The sequence below is a fragment of the Azolla caroliniana genome, unplaced genomic scaffold (genome assembly GCF_043228905.1).
Source record: "Azolla caroliniana isolate FFs.n. ecotype wild unplaced genomic scaffold, voAzoCaro1.0.p SCAF_15, whole genome shotgun sequence".
Taxonomy (NCBI): Eukaryota; Viridiplantae; Streptophyta; class Polypodiopsida; order Salviniales; family Salviniaceae; genus Azolla; species Azolla caroliniana.
In genome coordinates, this window is record NW_028230450.1 from 20,002,002 (window position 1) to 20,021,348 (window position 19,347).

Genomic DNA, 19,347 nt, shown 5'->3' on the forward strand with positions numbered 1-19,347 from the left:
ATTATTGATAGTAATGGAATAGAATAATAGAATTGATCGAGCAATTGAAAATATGTTTTTTTAAATACAATGTTTCGTTAAGACCATAGTTGTATAACGTTTTAGAGTGAAATATACAAAGCTTCTAGCTTCACAAAGTCCTTGAACTTGATACTCTAATGGTAATGCTTGCTTGTGGTTATAAGGTTACGAATTGAAGTCTCACGCAATGGGATTGGTGTTACTTTCATTGTAAGAAATTCTTCATATTTTCTCCTGAAAATATGGCAATTTAGCTTTACACATTAGTTTCCACAACCCAAGTCCCATGACTTGATAACCTTAATGGACCAATATTTCAAATCTTATTGTACCTAAAAGCATGGTGTTGCAAATAACTTTCCACAATGGAGGTCCCAAAGTTGAAAAACGCATATTTTCCAGCCTTATTGTACCTAAAAACATGACTTTACAAATCACTTTCTACAATCCAAGGGTTGGCAATCTCATTGTACCTTATTGTATTGTATGCTCACTATATAGAGAAATAATGTGCATGATTAAATATGGCATTATAAATGACTAATTGTACACTTTGTTCTATACTTCTTAAAGTAGAGAAATAAAATATGTAGTTGTTGCATGTGAGATGACATATTATACCTCCAAAAGGAAGGACTATAGAAAGATGCAAGCTAACTATGTTCTATTTCTTCACTAAAACACAAATATGTTGATTTTAAATTGTACTCTTCCATGAAAATGAACTCTTTTATTGTGTGTTTTGCCCTTTCCTAGTCCACATTTCCTCCATTTCATATTTTGCCATGCTTGTGGACCAACTAGTTGAAGCCTAGCAATGGTGTTGTGCCATCATAATATAGAGTCCAAGGAGTGGAGCTTCTGAAGAGTAGAGAAAAGTGATATGAATACTAGGTCTAAAAGGTTCATGTGGGGGGTTAGTGTCGAGTGTAAAAGAAGAGGTGGAGGCTCAATGAAGAGACCATTAGCTCCAAGAAGTTCCTCAATTGTGACCCACAATAAATCATAAGCAATGTGAGTTGGTGGTTAGTTTCTGGGATTGTTGCGAGGAATTTTAAATGCTCGGTGTCCTCTTCCTAGAACAATTGCTTGGTGGCTGACAAGACATGTAAATGTTCTATTGAAGTATTACCTTGGTGTTGCAAATAGCCTCGTTAGGGCAACAATGGGCCTACTTGGAATTGTGAACACAAATATTGAGTAAACAACCAATCAAAGTTGATATAGGGGTGTGGGCATTCATGCCACTCACCTATTGAGTGTAAAAGACTTGATTCAATCTAGTGGTTGATCTATTGGACATTGTACACTATAGTTTTGTTGATTGGTGCAATGGTTTGTCACGTGTATTGTAAGTGCTTCGGGATCCCCAAAAGTTGCCACCCCTCCTTGCTTGGGGATCACATTAGGTACTAGATTTAGGTTAAATGGCATCTCTTGTGCAAGAATATGGAATATTTGATGAATAACTTCAATTGACATGCAAACTGCATGGGGTCCTCATCATCAAATAAAACATAACCATGTGCCTAGTCTTCAGGTCATTGCCTCTGAGGAATTGTTGGATAAACTATATATGTACCCCCTATCAACTTTTACCTAGGAAGAACCGAAGGCCTAGCCATGAAAGTGTAGTAGAAGTAGGTAGTTCTTCCTTTGGTGATTGGGCCGCGACTTGGGGGATCTTAAAAGCACAATCATCGCCTTCAAAATGGAACTTGTATAGCAATGAACCATTACCACCATAAACAACATCATCATAAGAAAATCATGTTGAAGTCATAGACCATGTCACACCTTGGGATTGAAAGAAGCATAAAGCAATTAAGTTTGATGAGGCAAATACATGATGCCTCCAACTCCATTGTTTGGCGAAGAAGACATACAAGAATAATCAAATATAGAGCTATTAAAAACATGGGCTCATCGATTGGATGCTTTAAACTGACTTCAGGATAGCAACGCCAAGTGTGGAATTTGTTGTCACTACTAAACTAATGATGGGAAGTATCTACCTTGTCAATTTGTTATGTTGAGGCTTAGGTGGAGTAGCACTCTCGTGATGGCGAAATAAGTGAGAGAATGTCAATCATCCTCAAACTAGTCAATGGATAGACTAGTTCACCTAGAGAGTTGTAATCTTAACCTTGATATGGACTCTTAACTTTATTAAAATATAAGATGCCATTAACACTCACACTTAAACCTAGGTAGCATACACAATTGATGACTTAATCAATGCACACACAATGAATCATTAGCAAACAAACATATGTATCGGTTAATAGTTTGGTGAAACCAACCTCCTCATACAATACGAGATTAAGTGCAAAAATTTAAAATTTGATTGTTACAATAGTTATGAGGATAAAGGAGTACCAAAACATGCCTTACCCAAATATGGAATTTAAAAGGGTTCAAAGACACTCGATGCCCTCTACATTTTTTGAGTACATCCTTTAACATGGTTGGCATAGTTCAATGCTCTCCTCCCTCGTAGACTTGCAATAGAGATCATGTACATATGGTTCCACTTTGTTCTCGAGGTTGGAGGCAAATATGTCATTTGCCACATGTTTAAAAGTGCTCAAGGCATGGGGCAATGGCATTTGCTCGTATGCGAAAGCTTCAAGCTTGATGTGAAAGGATATCTTATGTTGACGTTGTGGTGTAGTTGACAATCCATGAATGGATTGACGAGCCTATTTGCTTGCTACCCAATTCTAAGCATGTTTGATATATGGCATTGATTGGTTATAAAGTTGATGGTGAGTTGGGTTTTCGTTATAGGCTACGTGTAATTTTCGGGGGTTGGTTGTTGCGGTGCCCTTTCTATTTGTGTCGGGTGCGGGTGCAACTGATTGGCCATTGTAACATCAGTTTGCATGGATTGGTGTTGGGACCCTCCTCTTGGGTAGCACCATGGGTAACTATCGTGACTTTGTGAAGGCCCCTAGTGGTGACACAGGAAGTCTATGCAATTCCACTAGAATTTCCTATTGATGTGTTGTTGCACCATTAAAAGTCGTATACTCGAGGGAGACAGATCATCGTGGCTTGGGTTGTGATCTATTATGCAAAGAGGAAGGAGAGCATGTGTCATCGCACAACTACCATCAAGCTGATAGGAGAAAATCTTGACGAGAATCGGAGCAAACAAAAGTTGGGTGTGATGGTTATGTGAAGGGAGTGTTAAAAAACAGAAGAAGAAGGTTGTAATGTTTTTATTGTTGTTTGGTGTGTGAGAAGAAGGAAGGTTTATAAGAAGGAGGTGGTAGAAAGAAATGAAGATTCATTCAGTGACGTTTTTTAAGAGGCCAAAGTGGCCTATAAGATGAAACTAGAGATCAAATTTACATATTAAGAGATAGATATATCCCACATAGAAAGGCACATTGGACTGTGTCCTATAAATATGGAAGCAGGTTGTCAATTCAATTCATACCTTTCTCGGCCTTTTGGCTAAGATCAAGTGTAGTATCTGTTCTTATCAGTTTAATATCTGATACGTGGCCTTATATAGGCCACATGATATTAACCTAATTTCTTTCATGGGGGCAGCTCCCTGTGGAGGCAGCTTGCTGTCTTTGGGAGCTGTATGCGTCGCCTTGGTCTTGCACTATCGCTTGAGGTTAAATAGGCGCACCCCCACTCAACAAATTATAATAAATCTTCCTAAAAGAAGAACTAATAAGGAATAAATCATAGCAATAAATTAAGATCTATTCTGTATAATTTCTAGATCATTTCAGCATTTCAAGGATATGGATGAAATCTGTGCAGGAGCAAATAATGAAGCAAATCATAGCAAGAAATTAAGATGTTTTCTCTAGAATTCTATAAAATTTGAGCATTTAAGGATACGGATGAATCTGTGTGCTAGAGACATTTCATGGTGTTAGGTTATTCGATGAATCTGTGTGCTGGAGACATTTCATGGTGTTAGGTTATTCGGAGCAGAAATCACCGTATTCGAAAATTAGGGTTCTCGGAACACAGCCGATATGAATGTTTTGCCGAATTGACTAGAGGAAGGACATTGACGGAAATGAAAACACTACACGGTCGGGGGTTTTGGATTGATGGATGGATGGGGTGTGCACATACATACATGTAAGAAGTGTATTTCTTTTATAGGGGACAACACATTGGTGCATGCTTTCTTGTCATTGACACCCCATTCTTTTAGTCGGCCAATGCCAATTTTATCGTAGGTGACGACGCATAGGGCGAAGTTAATATATAATGTTTATGGAATGCTAGGCCGAGAAAATGTCGATATAATTTGAGTGTCCAGAACCAAGCAATGCCCAGTGTTTTAGGCTGTTGGATTGGTTAAACCTCCAGGCTTTACCTACCTAGACATGCTATTGAGCATTGGGATAATGAAGTCATCGTTGCATTATTGGAGCAAGTTAGTTTCGCTCTAGGTTCAAATACTCATATGGGAAGTGTGTTGGATGACTAGACAAGTACGTTTTTGAGAATAAAGGCCTAGATAACATTCTAGCGAAAAGGTGTTGAAGTAATAGGAGAGGAGATGTTATATGATTGAACCCAAAACATTGGCATCACATGCTTCTGTGGGTCAAGCGGGGACTACCTATTGGCTAAGAGGACCCTATAATGACAACACAACAAAACATCGCAGTCATCAATAGAAATCCTAAGGTGCAAGATCTAGTTGAGGTGTTAGGAACTAAATTTAAGAGTGATAACACCAACTAGCTTCAGATATCCCAGTAATAGTGAATGCCAGTAATATGCCTACAATACCAAACATGGGAACAAGGTGTGGCGGAAGTGGAGGGACTTGGGTGGGGGAGGTTGGGAGAAACTCCTCCAATGAAGAAGCATAGTTAAGGGTAAGTCTTAACTTATCACACATTCAAGGTCAACTAGTTCACTTTGATAGCACAATGGAGAGTAATTGACACCCATCCTCTCTTACATGTTTTGCCATAAATAGGGTGTCACTCCACGTTTGTCCCTTAACAACAACCGACGAGGAATAATATGCAGAAAAAATGTACAAAAAATTAAATATGGCATTGAGAAATTGCGAACTAAGTAGTAAATATACATTGTAGGAAGAAGTAAGGAAAGATACATTGTAACGAACGATCGTTTGTTTTCCTACTAGTACACGAACATGTTGGTTTTCAATTATAATCTTTCATGAAAAAGAACTCAAACACATTATCTTATTATTTATTGAAACATAAAGTCTTGAACAATACCCGTTAACGCGTTTGGGACTCATAGAAATAAAGAAATTAGAGACATCAAACTAACCTTTCCTTTGTGATGATGAATTACATATGTAGAGACAAAACAACAAAATCATAAAAGCATATTTGGGGTCAATCAATGGTGGGTATCTTGGACTACGATTACTATATGCACAATAGTGGCAGATTGGGGATACTTTAAAATAAAACAATGGGATTTGTCTAGTCAATTTAAAAATGGCAATTTTGGTCCACATTACAGCGTAAGTCTCGCCTTGAAACTCTCTCATGGATTTGTGACATTAAATAAATGCTAAAATGTGAAGGTTGGATGTTTGAAATTTCTTGAGATTGCAAGAATTGCCAAATTAATGCACGATATAATGTTGACCTTGAACAAGATGGTTTAGAATAGGTACAATGAACCTCACGTAAATGGAGATCATAAATTTCTTAAACATTGCTATTTTCTAATTAAGGGTCACAATAAATTAATGAGCAAGCAACTTGAGCACCTACAATAGGTATCAGTTGATCTACGAAAGCATGCCAATCAAGTCGAGGAAGTCCAAGTGATGGTATTTCATATTCTAGACAAAATACATTTTGAGAGGAAACCATTGACGACAGCCGTACCAAATTGAGTTGGATTGTGAATGGGGAATCAAACATTTACATAGGTCGAATGACATGTTGAGGTTCGCCAAATTGATAGTCTATGGCAACAACTAATTGGTGACGATATTAAATTATCAAACATATTGACAAGGACTTTATCTTTTAGATCGTAATGTTTGGCAGGCATCGAAGGTGCCTAGAAGTATATACTGAGAGAGTGGGGCGTGTGGAATCTATTGAGAAGATGGTGATGCGTAAGCTCTCGAAGGATTGGAATTGTGTTTTGAATGAGTGAACCATTAGATCTTGACATTGTCAACACGCGCACGTGTGCACACACACATACATGTATGTGTGTATGTATGCGTGTGCGTGTGTGTATATGTATGTGTGTGTATGTATGTATATGTACATATGTATATGTGTGTATGTATATGTATGTATGTGTGTGTGTATGTATGTATGTATGTATGTATGTATGTATGTATGTATGTATGTATAACAGTATATGTATGTATGTGTATGTGTGTATGTATGTATGTGTATGTATGTGTGTGTATGTATGTATATGTATGTATGTGTGTATGTATATGTATGTATGTATGTTAAGAGGGTTAACTGGTCTATTAGAATTTAGAATATATAGATGGATGCGCATCATAAGAAAAACAGCACCTTGTAGAAGTGTCACAATTGTTTATTTTGGGAAACCTTTTTTGATTCGTATCCATATTTCCTATTAGGAATTTCTTACCCAATTTAGTAAGTTCATTGGGTTTGAGAGATAGGAAGGCCTTCATTCATCCTTTAATTGATATAAGAGAGACTAGAACAGTGAGTGGTGGAGGAAGAGGCTATGGTGGTCATGATGATGATGATGATGGAATACCTGCTACTGCTACTGCTACTGCTTCTCATTGTGGCCGACACCTCCGCCGCCGCCTGCCCCTCGCCGTCGGATCAACTCGAGGTCTATCTAGTTCATGTCAAAGATGGCGCACATCTCCAAAAGAACGACAATACTAACCAATCCAGATCATCGATCGATTGGCACGCCTCGCTCGTCGCCACCGCTACCTCAGCCACATCATCACCTCCGTTGCCACATCAGCGCATCCTCTACTCATACACTGCAGCTTTCCAAGGCTTCTCGGCCCTCCTCACGCCCACTGAGGCAGCCTTACTGGGCGCGTTCGAAGAGGTGACAGCACTGGAGCGAGACACGCCTGCCCGGATCCACACCACGCGCACCCCTGCCTTCCTAGGCCTGGACAATGACTATAGAGGCAATGTGATCACCCCAAACTATTCTTCCCCTTCCTTGTCATCATCCGATCGAAGCAACCTTTGGGCTGCCTCTTCCCGAGGACAGAATGCCATAATTGCAATCCTTGACACAGGCATCTGGCCCGAGCACCCTTCATTTTCCGATGCCGGATTCAGCCCACTTGACAACGATTCCACCGCTTGGAAGGGATCATGCGAACCCTCCATTCCTTGCAATCGCAAACTCATCGGCGCAAGATCCTTCCTTAAAGGCTTCGAGGCGGCGAATTGTGGCCGCAGCATTAATGAAACTCTGGACTTCAAATCTCCCCGTGATTCAAATGGCCACGGGACACACACTGCCTCCACCGCAGCCGGATCCCCCGTGACCAATGCATCCTTTCTTGGCTTCAGCACCGGCACGGCATCTGGTATCGCCCCGCTTGCTCGGATCTCGGTGTACAAAGTTTGTTGGGAAAATGGTGAGGGTTGCTACTATTCTGACATCCTCGCCGCCTTCGATGCGGCCATCTCAGATGGTGTGGATGTTATCTCACTATCATTGGGTGGTGAGAATGATTTGGATTACTCCCAAGATGTGATCGCTATCGGTGCCTTCGCTGCGATTTCAAGAGGGATCATTGTGACGTGCTCGGCTGGAAATGGAGGCCCTCTGGTTGGATCGGTCACCAATGGTGCTCCATGGATCTTCACTGTGGCTGCGAGCACCATTGATAGGGATTTCCCAGCTCCGGTGGTTCTAGGCAACGGAAAAATCTACGAAGGGGCATCACTCTATGTGGGGAATAATTCCATAGGGCCCGCAGAGCTCATCCAGGCACGGGATGCGGTGGTGACAGGTGGCAACGTTGCGAATGCAAGTGTCTGTGGCTCTGTTAGCTTGTTGAATTCTACACTAGTTGAGGGGAAAATCGTGGTGTGCGAGCGAGGCGGTGGTGTGAACCGAGTTCTCAAAGGATTGGTGGTGAAACAGGCAGGCGGGATCGGAATGATCATAGGCAATGGAATAGTATATCGGGAGGAGCTCACGGCGCAGGCTCACTTGGTGCCTGCGACTCAGGTGGGGTTTTCAGCAATGGAGGAGATTCAAAGATATTCTTCTACATTTGGCGGAGAAGCTGCTGCATCGGCATCACCCACGGCTAGCATCTACTTCAACGGAACCCGAGTGGGCTATACTCGAGCGCCTGTCATGGCCGCATTCTCAGCTCGCGGCCCTAATCCTCTCTCGCTCGATGTCCTCAAGCCCGACTTCACCGCGCCTGGTGTGAACATACTTGCAGCATGGACTGCGGCTTCGAGCGCCTCGGGCATAGATGAAGATAAGAGGCGAGTGCTCTTCAACATCATCTCAGGGACATCCATGTCTTGCCCACATGTGGCAGGCTTGGCAGCCCTATTGAAATCTGCTCATCCTACCTGGAGCCCAGCAGCTATCAAGTCAGCACTGATGACCACTGCCAAGGTGGTGGATGACACAGACCGGCCGATCACTGATAGTGCTGCTGGTGGCGCCGATGCCACTCCTCTTGGGTTCGGGGCTGGCCACGTTAACCCTAATGCCGCGCTTGATCCTGGCCTCATCTACGACATCAACCCCCAAGACTACCTAAACTTCCTTTGTGCTCTCAATTACAACGAATCGATGATTGCGGCCTTCAGTAGCGTGTTTGTGTGTAACCGATCACACCCTCATCTAGGTGACCTCAACTACCCTTCAATAACCGCGGTCTTCCCTCAACGTGGTAATGTTGTTGGAAGCGAAAGGTCAGCCTATTCTTCGACCTTCATTCGTACTGTTACGAATGTTGGGCTCCCGAGCTCGACTTACTCTGTTAATGTCGAGCCTCCTCCTTTGGTTAATGTGTCCATCTCTCCTTCTACCCTTCGCTTCAACTCATCGTATCAAAAGCTGTCCTATTCCATCACTTTCGCAGCTCCTTACCTTTCCTCTCTGCCCCAAGGATTCGCATTCTCTTTTGGCTCGCTTCATTGGTATGATGATCAACATCACGTTGTTAGGAGCCCGATTTCTTTCATTTGGTATGATGCGAATAGAAACACTAGTAGTGCTCAAACCACCCAACACTAAACAAATAAGACTTGTGTTGGTCCATTTATTTGATGAACATTAGAAATCTTGTAAATAAATGATTAGGGAGATAGATTTATCCCTAATTCGATTATGAGAACCGTTGAATCCTTGCTAGCATCTTTGCTCTTTTTTCCTTTACCGTTAAATCATTGGGCAGAGGGTCAGCAGACAAAGACAAGTCTTAAATTCGTGAAAAGTTGCAGCCAATGATGACCATTATATCTTATATGACTCAGCTCATTCACGTTAAAACCAATTGGAAGATCCCAATGGCCATTTGCGTGGTAAGAATGATACAGATAGTGCACAACATGAGTCATTCACGGTATGACCAATTGCAAGATCCTAATGGCTACGTTTGTGGTAAGGTAACAAGACCATGCATAACGTTATGTTCAATGAGAGATCTCGTTGATCATGTTTGATGAGGGTGAATAATGGTGTAAGGCATAACATAAAACACAAGTCGAAGATTATGTAGAATAAAATACTTGAATGAAACGTGAATAAATAAACGTATCAACATGATACTTGGTCACTAGTGAGAAATTTTAGCACTACACAAGTTCATAATCATGATGTCGAACAATTGTTATACTGTTAGGGGCTTCAATTAGGATGTAAATGGCTTCTTCAGACATTTTTAGACACTTTTCCAACCACATTTTACATTTCAGCATGCTCCATCTTGCAACTCTTAGTGATCTGTGCTTGGTTGATCAGATCCAACTATGAATCATGTTTTGTACTGTGTGTTCTCATGCAAGACAAACAACAATAAAACCCATCAATAACCTTAACTAGCACACAAACAAGCTTTATTTTTAAATATCCGGATACTTTCATGTCATCAGTGAGGAAAACAAGTACATACATAAAATGACATGAGTGTTAAACTCAAAAGTTTTATATTTAATCCAATGAAAAGAGTAGTGGAAGGGAAGATTGTCTCTCAGTTTCCAGGATTTTTATATGGAATTGCAATAGCAATACGCAAAATATATGCTCGGGCATAGATTTTCCCCTCATTTTGACATAACATTTGCAATAACCCCCCACAGCTATAGAGGATTTTCAAAAAGACATTTATAAGTTAATGTTACAATGTTCTCAAAAATTTCCGAAATTTTGGCACATAGAAAGCTCCTGAAAAGTAGGTACCTTTTGGATGCAGTAAAACTCCGAAAGCATCTGTACTAGAATTCATCCTGTAACACCATGACATGATACTCTCGACTTTCTTTAAGTTATTTTCAGAAATTCAACACATAAATCCCTATTAACACACATTTACATAACCCAGTCCCTCAATGCAGTTGATAAACTGAATCATATATAATTTATTTTCCAGACACTAGTTTTTGGGAAAGGTGTAACCCCAGCCCCTATATGATTGATGAATTGCAAGTCTAAAATCTCTATCAAACAAGTAAACTGATAAACTAGAAGCATCACGAAATTCTTGAAGCTGGATCTAAGTTCACATACAAATTTTCTGGTTCTGTTTTACCTTATGAACAATTTCTATCAAACAAGTAAACTGATATACTAGAAGCAAATGAAATTCTTGAAGCTGTGTCTAGGTTCACATATAAAATTTCTGGTTCTGTTTTACCTTATGAACAATTTTCTGGACTTTTCCAAAGCTGTGAGGATGTCTACAATGGCCTCCTAATACTAATCGAATAAAATAGATTAAAAGGAAGAAAACCATCTAAATTTGGTCAACTTACATGATAGTCATGGTCGCGAATCTGCAGAATTTCAATGTGAAACAAGTATTAGATTAGGAACACAGTATTATGTATCAAGGATGGAAAGAGTTATTTTAGTTATACTCGAGGGTTGGGCCGATGCTTTCTCCTTGCATAGTCATTATCTCTCCTATATTTTGGAGGTCGATCTTCTTTCTTCTTTTCCTGCAAAAGCCCAATTATTTTGAACAAAGCAGAACAAGTACACCATGGTTCACACTTAATTTGAGAAATCAGACAAGAACTTGGATACAAACAAGGCATTATGTTTGAAAGCACAATGCAAAAGCATAACAGGTATGCAGAAGCATACCGAAACATAACAGCATTCATATCATGCTAACTCAACTTTTGAAAAGTTCAGCGATAGATTTGATGAAGTATCAATAAGAATCTACTTATGTTTCAACAGTAAATCGTACTCAAAACATTCTTATGAGTTACACAGTTAAGATTATGACCCAGTTTACAAAAATATGCAAAATATCCCACATTTTGTAATATGCATATTATAAAATTTAGCACATTTCGTTTCAGCAGGGCTAAGGGCTAAATAAAACATGAAATATGCGAAGCACTTAACTTCTAAGGTGAAATGTAAGTGCAATGCCCGAATCTTGGGTTTCATCTCATTAATCCCCGATCTCAGATATTGTGCCATAAAATGATTATCTCTTGGATAAAAATTAAGCTAAATTTCAATTTGCATGTTCTGGTCAACAACCTAACATCTACAATGAAGAGAGATGTCGATAAATGGTTCGTGCATGAAATATTTGCAGTTAAGATATGAAAGAAGTTGAAAAATGCGAGCATTTTCATATGCATGTGATTTCTCCTAAAACATTCTGCAAGTGCACAAAAAAATATAGATGTGTAATAAAGAAGATGTTTTAATTACAAAGCCTAGAGTCGAGATCATGCCTCTGCCTCTTGTGCTTGAATAATCTTTTGTGCCTCTGCAAATGCATCCTTTTCTGCCTGTGGGATTACAAATGAGAGTAAACAATACAGTCGTGGGAACTCAAATGAACGTGAGGGTATGTAAAACTTTTTATGACACCATGTACCTCTTTATTCTGACCCCATGTTTCTTGCGCAACCTTCCTTGCATATTCTGGGTCATCACAAACTAAGATGTTATCAAATACTGAACCTGCTTTCACCTGATCAAAAAGTACAAAGAAAAAATCAAAAGATTCAAATTTTGTATGATATACCATATCCTAGGTATGCAAACACTATGGAAGAGAACAGAATCTCCAACCTGCCAAACCTCAATCCCAAAATATTTCAAAGACTGAAACACATATAGATCTGGGTCATCCACAAAATCTGTTCAAAATAACAAGGGTTAGTATAATACAAGTAACATATAAATGTTAAAATATGCGAAGTAGAAATATGTAAGATGACAAATACCAACTACAAACTACTACTTTTTCTATTCAATGTGATGAACCCTTTTGTTTCAAGTAGGAATCATGTGCTCTTTGGAAAGGGTAAGGAGTCTGAAAAGACAAGGAATCAAGAGAAATCTCTGATACACTCATAAAATCACAGAAACTGTCGCAACACAAAAGAGACAGCAGTAGTCTGGAAAAGGAAGAGCTATAGAAATGACGCTTGGGCTGAGAATGAAGCAATGTAAGAGAGAAATAAAATAATCCACGTTCTTGAGAATATCAAACATCCTTTCAACACTGGCCAAGTGTAAATGTGTAAATGCATATGAGACCCATAAGTCTGCTATCGTAACTACAAATCTATTTCATCCAACTTTATCAGCAAGAACAAATTGCACAATTTACCAGAACATTAGATGATTACAATTTCTGGGATGGATCACATTGATAGGCTTTACCACACAGACTACTTGATTGAAGTTTGGTTTTTGTCATTTAGAGTTGTTGGAAGGACATGCCATATCCTACAGTATCATTAATCCATTCCATGATTATGGCTGTTAAGTACATAATCTAAAGTGAATTCATGGATACATGGACATGGCAGGATTTGCAAATCATACCATCCTTCATTTCTGAGGGAGAACAGTAATGTCTCCTCCCCTTGTAGACACAACTCCTACATATCTTATTCTTTATTTCAGCTCTGGGATTCAACGAATATATGGGACTCAGGCTCTAGAATTGATTCCAAATTTAGATGCAGACTCAGCCTTCAAATTTTACCCAGGAAACATCCTTTCAATTCTGCAAGAGAAGCATATTTACTGAACTAGATTCATTCCCAGAAGCATCTTCTAAGTCCAACAACATGAGAAAACACATTATAAGTGTATCAGATTATGCCACATAATGAAGCCTTATGTTCATTGAATGATAGACTCTAGACAACCTGGATTATCAATCCACGGAGTCCTCCACTTCCCTTTGTAATTTGGGTTTTTAACTCTCTGTATATCAATCATTATTTCACCAGAATCAGATGATAAAGTGGAAGAAAAAAGCTGATTCAGAGTTGTAGAAATATAACATAAATCATTATGTTACTTTTCCCTTCCATGGACCCTTATACTCAGGGTTTCGAATTTTGGAAGCTTTCCATTCTCCGTCAATCTCATCATCCCAGTCATCAGGCTGCAAAAAAAGACAAATGAAACTCCTGAGAATTGCTAGTCAATAACATAAATAAATAAACCTAAGAATAAGGTAAACCTTCTTTGCTTTCGGATCTGGTATTTCTCGCGGGATCAAATCATAACCCTGTGGCAAAAAAATGCAACCCACACATCACGAAACAATCAATTCTCATAAGTGTTTAGCCTAACAATATAGCAATCAAACATCCTTATAATCAAGCATTCACTATTGGTATTTCTTGTTATTTTTCCAAACCCTCGAGGGTCAAGATGGTTCTAAGAAAATAAAATATGGTGATCATAATGACGTTTTAACATCATTATGAGACTAAGGGGACATATCACATATGTACAAATCCCCGTCTTTGAGCTGCATAAATCTCAAAGTTGTAAGCCCCTGTTATGAGAAGTCAAGACATAAGCTGGATCCCAACTTGGATGTCATATGACGTCTAATCATACATCTACCGAGGTGTGTTAGGAAATGGAAACGTGTACGATCAGAAATGCAGAAAATATGATCATGTATGATGAAGAAATGGCAGTAAATTTGGAAAGAGGGGATAATGGAAATGTCTATGATCGTCAAAAGACTGAAATGCAGAAACCGTAATCATATATGATGAAGAAACAGCATAAACTTGGAAAGAGGAGATAAGTGGATGAAATGCTCTCCTTATTTAATGATTTATTGTTCATGGTTGTGCTTTGGACTTATTTTGGCAGCCCATCAATCCTAAACTCCCCCTCCACCCAACTCTGGAGCACGGAAACTGCTTACATTTCTGCCCATGGAACACCAGATTCTTCCCTATCATACAATTCTAATTGAAACATCCTAATCCTCAGACTTCTCTCTAAGGGAGCCCGTCAAAGTCGGACTGCCCCAAAATCCTAAAAGCACGAAATATGCTGCTTTATAATATACTTTCTGCAGTGAACATGGTTACTTTTCACAGATCCAGAAGGCATTCCAGATCCTAGAGAGATGATGTAATTGTCTACATCCTCTACCTGGTCAAAATCAGAGCACTCCCACTATTTTCTGTCATAAGAAAAAGACAATACTTCAGTTGGTAATATTCTCCCAATAGCAGGGGCAGTTACAACCCCACCTTCCAATGGTTTTGGTCCAGTTGAGACACATACATAGCATCATGTAAACAACTTGAATGCAACCAGCTACCCACCTCACACCAATGAACGAAAATTATACACATTTGGATCTTCCGATCCCTCCCTGTCCTCAACTTCAGGTTTATTCCCACCATTCCATCAGAATGACCACCATCTCGAAGTCTGACTAATTTTAGAGCAACAATCCTGAAATTTGAGATTTATCTCTCCTTCACCTCTTGCAAAAAACCCCAATGATCTCATGTCAAGATCTTATTATTGACAAAGGGAATCATTACAACTCACATCATTCTTCATCCCTGAGATAAAAGTTCTCATCAGCTAAAGAATTTGGGTATTCAATTTGTCAAGAACCTACAAAATTGTCCAGGTTGAGCTCTTAGTAGTTGCTTAAGCCTGTACAATAACTTCCGAAGCCAATGAACCTCTTCTGCACGGAGCACCTCATTATTCAGTGGCTGTTCCAAAAACCTCCTCCATGGGGTGTTCATTCAGTAATGAGAACTTGACAGTCACATGATCCACTGCCATATACACACGTGCATAATTTCAAGGCGTGTGGATTGAAGGAACACCACTTAGTAGTCCATCTCCTTCCATTGTGTTTAGACTTGCGCCACTTGCTAAGACTTCCATTTTGTAAGGCTACTTTTTAGGAGAGCAAATCTGGACTCTTCACTTGAAAAGATTCTAGGTCATTTATTTTTTTGGAATCACCCAATCTGTGATTAGGGCATCGTTGGCAAAGTAAATTAAAATTTTGGGCTGCAATGCCATGAGTAGATGACTGGAGTCTTGTTAGTTTGATATTTTACAGAGAATTAATTATCATCTCTTCAATAAGTAGATACATGCCTTATTTATAGACAATCCTATGAAATGATATCAGTTGTTGTATTGGTTTTAATGATCCTACAGCCTGTTAAGCTTACTTTGTTGGATTCTTCTTCATTGTGTCACGAACAAGGTTTAGATTGACAGACTACTATGGTAGGGCATCTCAAATTTTGTTGTTTCACAATAGTGGACATCAAAGACGGTTAGAACCTGAAGGTCAAAGGTCAAAGATACTTGAAAACTTTTGGTTCATTGTGGATAGATATATCCAGATTATTATATAAGATCATGTTTCAAGAACATAGACTCCTCTTCGATGTTTCATAGACCTCTGGATTATCAAGAAATTTCTTGATCTTTCTCGAATGTTGTAGATGTTCCAAAAATTTCTAGGCTTTAAAATAATCAGAATTTGGAAGATTTCCTAGAATCTCCTTTAACATTTGGAGCATATAATCTAGCAAAAATTAAAGAAGCACATCAATCAATCCCTTGTGATCATGAATCACACCAAGGGCAACAAGCAACCTAATTGTAAAGATTTACACACAACATTAGCGATCGATATGAGCAAAAGTGGTAATACCTCTGGCTTCCCTGCATTAGGATCAAAAATGTATTCCTTTTCATCATCCCAGTCATCTGGCTGCATATATCAACAAGATTTTCAGGAACTCTGAAATAAGCTTACAAATGCAAAATAAAGAACAAGACTTCTATCAAAAGATGTTGTGTTACCTTTTTGGCATTAATATCCTTGATCTTACGAGGAGGCAACATATCCCAATCTGTGTACAGACTGCCCGTTTCACGTTCTTTATTATCAACTAAGACACTATAAGTGGCATCAGGTTTGATGATCAATGTGTATACATGTGTGAGCTGGTCGGTTTCACATTTCAGATCTTTCTTCATAGGATATGTCTGGCCATTGTAGGCTAGAATTACATGCAACTTTTTTATATCTGTACCGCATAAATCAGGCCCAAACATGATGCTACACCCACAATTATAACCACAGTATCAATGTTGATCCATTTCAAGTAAGGACGCAAACTCCAAGATACTCCCAAGTTTTTCTTTATTTCTCTAAATGCTCTCAAGTTTCATTATTTCCCGAAATGACCCTGGTTAACCCACGAATGAGATAAAAAGGATAATCACAAGGTTGCTCAAATAATACATGTGTTTCCTAGGGAACACATTTAAAGAAATAACAGAAACTTATGAGCACTTGGAGAAATAAAGAAGGATAAGGGGTATTTCAGGGTTTTCTCTTCAAAATAATGCTATAAGGATTAGGTACTATAATCCTCTACCTATACGGTGTATCACGGCTGAATCTATTCTGATTCACATATCCGCTCATGAGCTTCACGTATGCACCCCCACATTCAATCTTTCTCTGTTCATTTTTCACAGTATATTGAAGCACCAAGGTCCTGTTCTTGTTACTAAATGGAGGAAATTTGGCTGAAATTGCAAAGAAACGGGCATCTGGATAGGTTTGAATGCCTGCAAGTAGGACAGTCGAATTAAAACATTTCCATGAGTTGCTTTACTGAGATAGAGAATGAGCGCTTAAACATGAAGATGGCAGAATATTCAATTTCAGTCTGAAGAATTCCACGCAAAAGATACTAACATGATAACTACACTCAACCAACATGGCATTGCAGAACATCGAATACTGTTTCAGAGAATGCCCTAAAAAATATATTGCTGAATATTCTTCTCCCATCTGAGGATGGAAGGAGGAGTGGTAAAGAAAACCAAATGGATTGAAAGATCCATGTTTGGTTACGGACCACATTTATCTTCAAGACTAACAACTGACATTTGTGTCTACATAAGGAGGCAAGTTTTAAATATTCGCTTCAATGAAAAGTATACATTTCAAAATCAAAGAATGTGTATTTAAAAATACACTTACATACATTGCATTACATAGATTGCACACGTACCTTTATCATCCGGATCAGCAAACCAAGTTCCAGCAGAATGTTTCCAATTTCCAGCGAGTCCTTCAGCAGATTTATAGGTAGATTTGACCCATCTATTCTCCCACTCATCTGCAAAACTCGTAATTGGTCAGCATAAAAGGCAGCAACAGACAGAAAGAGAGAGATGAAATTATATATATACATATACATATACAGAGAATGAGAATGAGAAGAGAATATATCTATCCTCTTTATATATATATATATATATACAAAAATGGATTATTTCGTTATAGAAAATCTAGCTATACCAGGTTTGAAAAGTAAAACATATATATATATATATATGGAGAGAGAGAGAGAGAGGGAAGTATCTACCATCATCGAATCGTTCTTCAAAGAAGACTTCCGCTGAAGCTTGCAACAATGGCGAGAAATGAGGAAGAAGAAGAAGGAAGAAGAAGAGGAAGAAGGAAGACATGAGAACCATCATTCCTTTCATCTAAAACCCTTGGCCTTCTGTTCTGATTGCTGGTGCTGGAGCTGTGGAGAAGGATTCTTGTTTCTGAGTAATGAAGATTCCCTTTGGAAGCTCCTTTCTCTGAGTAAGTCAGTCAATATGACTACATATAGTCTGTGTATGTATGTGTGAGTGAGAAGGACCTTTTCTTTCCTTTTTGTGAAGGTTTTTGCTGTTCCTTTCTACAAGACAAGGGTCTCCCCCCTCACAAAGAAAAATGAAGGACTCTTCTTTATTATTTATTTATGTATTTATTTTCATTTTTAACTCTTATTTATTTATGGTGAATATGGTTTTTTAACTTCTATATTTTTATTTTGTTTTTATTTTTAATTTTGCTCTCTCTCTCTCTCTCTCTCTCTCTCTCTCTCTCTCTCTCTCTCTCTCTCGTAAATAATGGCTTTCATTACGAAAGAAAAAAACACCACCATGACTAACTTACTACAAAGTAAAGAACCCCTTCTATCTATGGGATCTAAAGACTACTACAACTCCAAACTCAATGCCACCCTACACAGCAATTCAAATGGCGAGTATGATGATATGTGACCTTGCAAAGTTCTCTCTCTTCCTGGTTGAGATTTCGTGACTTCTCTAGCACTGTCAATTGCCACAGAATAAATTCTTTTAACTTTAGAACGTATTTTCTCACCCCAACTTGCAAATCAAAAGTGATGGCATTCTGCATATTCCAATTGAACCATAGTCCCCAATACCTCAGAGAACTCAAAAATAATTTGAAAACGAGGCATTGGTTCATTGTTCTCCATATGTGCAAAACCCCAACTGAAGGAAGATAGGCTTACTCCCGTTAGAGACATCCATAGTAAATTGATAAACCTCCAAATCATCTTTGCCATCAAGCATGAAATAAATCAATGCCTACTATGTTCCAATTCCACCGAACAAAAGAAACACGATCCTTGAGTATTGTTTCTTTTTTTTAATGCATCCCCCAATGGTAAACCTCCAACCATAACTCTCCCTCCCTCCCACCCTCTCTCCCCCATCATCATAAGCAGAAATATATGTCTCCAATTGGGAAAACTCACTCACCCCAATACGGCCTCGCAGGCATTGTCTCCTCTCGGCCACGCTATACATACTTATAGAGACACACACAAATGCATCAAGAGAAGGGAGACCCACCTTCAAGGGTTTCACCTTCTTGTACATGCGAGCACCTTCGTGTGCCAACGTTTGGTCGTGTAATGAATGACCTTGAGTGTTGTTACACTTGACCACATACACATTTTCTGCCGAGATACATGTTGGGATAAACCACAATTGTCTTTCTTGACT

The 19,347-nt window shown here is 39.0% G+C and overlaps 1 protein-coding gene, 1 non-coding gene and 1 pseudogene across 2 annotated transcripts; 2 read left to right on the plus strand and 1 right to left on the minus strand.

Annotated features, from left to right (window-relative positions):
- The first annotated feature begins 3,462 nt into the window (after window positions 1–3,462).
- LOC147855042 (U2 spliceosomal RNA) lies at window positions 3,463–3,672 on the plus strand. The gene has a single exon (XR_015531140.1). It is a non-coding gene; the product is annotated as a U2 spliceosomal RNA (small nuclear RNA).
- A 3,039-nt stretch (window positions 3,673–6,711) lies between these two features.
- LOC147855043 (subtilisin-like protease SBT1.4 pseudogene) lies at window positions 6,712–9,343 on the plus strand (annotated as a pseudogene).
- A 710-nt stretch (window positions 9,344–10,053) lies between these two features.
- On the minus strand, window positions 10,054–18,074 carry LOC147855044 (calreticulin-3-like). The gene is made up of 14 exons (XM_087331592.1): window positions 17,904–18,074; window positions 17,547–17,654; window positions 16,902–17,097; window positions 16,321–16,579; window positions 16,169–16,228; window positions 13,685–13,732; window positions 13,520–13,606; window positions 13,365–13,422; window positions 12,274–12,341; window positions 12,077–12,172; window positions 11,931–11,987; window positions 11,091–11,171; window positions 10,986–11,006; window positions 10,054–10,460 (listed from the first exon to the last, which is right to left on the minus strand). The coding sequence occupies exons 1-14, from the start codon at window positions 18,025–18,027 to the stop codon at window positions 10,449–10,451; spliced, it is 1,275 nt and encodes a 424-aa protein (XP_087187718.1). The 5' UTR covers window positions 18,028–18,074; the 3' UTR covers window positions 10,054–10,448.
- Between the last annotated feature and the right edge of the window lie 1,273 nt (window positions 18,075–19,347).